The sequence below is a fragment of the Priapulus caudatus genome, unplaced genomic scaffold (assembly GCF_000485595.1).
Source record: "Priapulus caudatus unplaced genomic scaffold, Priapulus_caudatus-5.0.1 Scaffold310, whole genome shotgun sequence".
Lineage (NCBI taxonomy): Eukaryota > Metazoa > Priapulida > Priapulimorpha > Priapulimorphida > Priapulidae > Priapulus > Priapulus caudatus.
Genome location: NW_014577371.1, coordinates 8,185 through 12,074, shown reverse-complemented (window position 1 = coordinate 12,074; position 3,890 = coordinate 8,185). Strand labels below are relative to the sequence as shown.

Genomic DNA, 3,890 nt, shown 5'->3' with positions numbered 1-3,890 from the left:
ACCTCCTTCCTTTCACCTCCCTCCTCTTTCCTCCCTCCCCGTCCCACCTCCTCCTCCTCCCTCCTCCCTCCTCCCTCGCCTCCAGCCTCCCCTCCTCCTCCCCCTCCTCCCTCCTCCCTCCTCCTGCCTCAGCCTACCTCCTGTGATAGCTGGGTGTAGTGGCGCGCGTCTGCATCTGCCTCCACTGCCTCCAGCCTGCGGCGTTCCTCCTGCAGCCGCCTGGCCTTCTCCTCCGCGCGCTTCCTCTCCTCTTCCGCGCGGCGCAGGTTGTCGGCGATTCCCCGCTCCTCCTGCAGAGCGCGCCGGTTCTGCTCGCTCTTCTGCGCCCACGCTTCCCTGTACCTCTCCCTCTCACGTTCGGCTTCTTCTACGGAGAGAGAGACAGAGGAAGACGGGTTAGAAGGAGGGCCGCAGCGAGGTGCAGTTGTCGGGGAATCTTCCCCGGCGGTCCGCGACCCCTGTGTGACCCTCCTGCCCGGTCCACGACCCCTGTGTGACCTTCCCGCCCGGTCCGCGACCCCTGTGTGACCTCATTGTGTTGATGGAGTCAATTAGTGGCAACACCTATGCTTAATGAATACACCAACCTATTAGTGAATGAAGACTCTTCTTAATTGGTATAATTACTCTAGGCGTAATTCAATATAACGAGAAACACTTTAACTATGAATTTCAATTAGCGTTATATTGATTAAAGATCATAATGGGTAATAATTAAAAATCTTTTCAGCTTTAAATTTAAAATCACTTCTGTGCTGCATAAAATTAATGATTTTTCATATAAGGTGCAAAAGATAACAATATCCTCTTAATTAAATTACATTAATAATCACAACACTAATGAAGCTATTGCAATACCTTTATTTGATTATATACTATTGCTAAATATTGCTACGATTGTCTTTACATGACCTTGGTTATTGCTTGTATAATTTTTTATGGTAATATAGGAACAATGTGCACAATGATTGGTTTTCAAAGACATGTCATTTATCCGATACATCTATGCATTCTAGCATTTATCGGAAGCCCAGTAAAGAGGGGATCGCTGTATATTGTTTGCACTCGTTTTTTATATGATCCTTAAGAATGTTGAAGACAAATATTCCGTACAACATTGTACAACATTGTACAACATTGTACATTGTCATCGATAGGAAAATTTTCTTGCAAAAAGTTTAAATTTCACCTATGCTAATATCTTTAGGAGGGGGCTAATATCTTTAGGAGGGGAAGTCTTCGTTAAGGGAGGGGGAACCGGTTTGTAGACACGAGGCATACCTTCCCTCCTGCGGATCAGCTCCTCTATGTGTCGCTCCTCTTCCTCGTTATCCGGCTTCAGCAGTTCCTCTTTATATCTCTGCACCTCACACATTACCTGCCGCTGGATGGGATCCTCTTTCTGTTTCATCTCCAGCTGCTTCTGTTCCTGCAGCACAACACGAGGAGGTTAGAACGCGAGCAGCGGCAGTCTAAACACTAACCAACGCTGTGAGCTATTTTTCGAAAGTGGCATCTATTTTTTTACTGTGAGTTAAAAAATGAGAGAATTTTCATCTCCTCGGAGAAATAATCATAGAGCTATTACAACACACTGCCACGATGATTAGAACACAGACATCCTTTTCTTAGTTAAACAGCAACAACTTGGAAAGAAAATGGAACGTGAATGAAATAGAGCAAGCAAACAGTGAGACCTCAGATGAACATTACATGCAAAACGCACATCTATAAATATTTTGATAGATATATGGAATCACATCTAGCAGAACTAACTATGCAACTAATCTTATATAACACACCTATAAAATAAAAAAACGGTGCAAAATGCCACTACGTGAATAAAATGCCACGAACAGATCCTGTTTTATAGTGATGATATATTCTATAGCGATGGATTTTTCTACAGTGGCCACATCAATGACATGCGTCTGCCACTGCAGACTACACACTAGTGCACCACAGACAGACTTGCTATGAAGCAGCGCACACACTACCTGACGATGGTACCAGTTCCACCGCAGCTAAGTACATGAATAATGTAGAACGCGTCATTGAATATACGAATCAATCACGCGCTAGCGTTCGAGGCGAGTCGCCGGAAGAAATTCTGCATGAATTAATTACCGCAATTAATAAATCATTAATTGTACAGCCGGGCGAACGCGTGCGATATACGCTCCGGTGATGTTGTAGGGAGAATCTCCCGAGAGAGAAAATGTAGGGAGAATCTCCCGAGAGGGAAAAAGAGACGATATGCTGAGTGAATCTCTGCATTTTGCCGCCACAAAAGGAAGACCGCTCCACTTTTTCTCTCTCGGGAGATTCTCCCTACATTTTCTCTCTAAATTCTCTCTACATTTTCTCTCTAGATTCTCCCTACATTTTCTCTCTAGATTCTCCCTACATTTTCTCTCTAGATTCTCCCAACATTTTCTCTCTAGATTCTTCCTACACCTGCCCCTTCCTCCTCTACCAGCTTCCCGCCTCCTCACCTGCTCCCTTTTCTTCCTCTCCTCCTCTCTCAGTGTGGCTTGCTTTGTCTTGTACTCTGCCTGTAAGGCTTGGATCTCCTTGTTCTCCCTCTCCCCGCGCTCCCTCTCCCGCTTCCTCAGCTTCTCCTGTTCTAGATCGAAAAGGCTCTTCATGCGCGGGAAGGTCACCACCGGCTAGAAAGGAAGCAGCGGGGAAGGTGAGCTGCTTGAGGAGGTCACCGCGGTCAAGGGAAAGAAGAGAAGACACAGAGACAGAAGAGAAAAGATAGTTACCAGGGGAAGAGGGAAAGAAGGGAAGACGAAGTTACCAGGGAAACCCTCTGTTCTTGTCTTCGGTGTCTTTCCTTCTTCCTCTGATTACTGTTGTTTTCCTGCTTCCTCTGATTGTCGTATCTTCCTTTCTGCCCCTTAGTGACTGTGTCTTCCCTTTCCCTCCTTGTCTTCGGTGTCTTCCCCTGATTGATGTGTCTTGCCCTCTGTCCTTGTCTTCGGTGTCTTCCTCTGATTACTGTGTCTTGCCCTCTGTCCTTGTCTTCGGTGTCTTCCTCTGATTACTGTGTCTTGCCCTCTGTCCTTGTCTTCGGTGTCTTCCCCTGATTGATGTGTCTTGAAGGACAGAGGGCAAGACACAGTAATCAGAGGAAGACACCGAAGACAAGGACAGAGGGCAAGACACAGTAGTCAGAGGAAGACACCGAAGACAAGGACAGATGGCAAGACACAACAATCAGGGGAAAACACCGAAGACAAGGACAGAGGGCAAGACACAGTAATCAAGGAAAGGAGAAAAGCCACCTTGAGCAGGTGAAGAGTAGAAACAGTGCTCAGGGAAAAATGAAACCACAGTTATCAGCAGGAAAGGAAAGGAACAGTGTTTAGCAACAGACAGAAGAGAAGTCAAACCAGTCATAGTCACAGAACAAGGAAAGTAACGGTGGTCGCACTGCAGCGGTCTAGCTAATTCAAACAAAGTGACAGGAGCGTTGGACTTAAACCATTCTAGATCTTCTGACGCACACACATCTGTGTATGAGCGCTCGCATGCACTTGCACGCTAATGAAATTCCCACTCCCCCCTGCCACTATTACATCGTTTGTTCGATTTTTAATCCTTCGTACCTAATGAATATTGCAACGTGTTAACTCAAAATGCATGCTGGTACGGCTGATGGCCTAACATTGTCAATAAACATGCCACGTGTACCGCAGAGCTGAGCTGCCATTCTCCATCAAACACAGTGTAAGTGCTGTCATCTACCTATCACAAATAGCAGGGCACGAAGGGTCGTTGTCGTATAATGGTGTATAATATGTACCCGAAGTAACTATCTGATATGGATAGGGTTAGGGTGTTAGGGTTATGGTTAGGATTAGGGTTAGGGTTAGGGTTAGGGT

The 3,890-nt window shown here is 46.0% G+C and overlaps 1 protein-coding gene across 1 annotated transcript in view; it reads right to left on the bottom strand.

The window, feature by feature from the left end:
* Positions 1-128: 128 nt before the first annotated feature.
* The window catches only part of LOC106808857 (trichohyalin-like), a gene marked incomplete at its 5' end in the record, with an annotated part of 11,804 nt that continues 8,042 nt past the window's right edge, over positions 129-3,890 (bottom strand). The window contains 1 exon segment of the mRNA XM_014811747.1: positions 129-367. Within this exon segment, the coding sequence (XP_014667233.1) occupies positions 129-367 (239 nt within the window).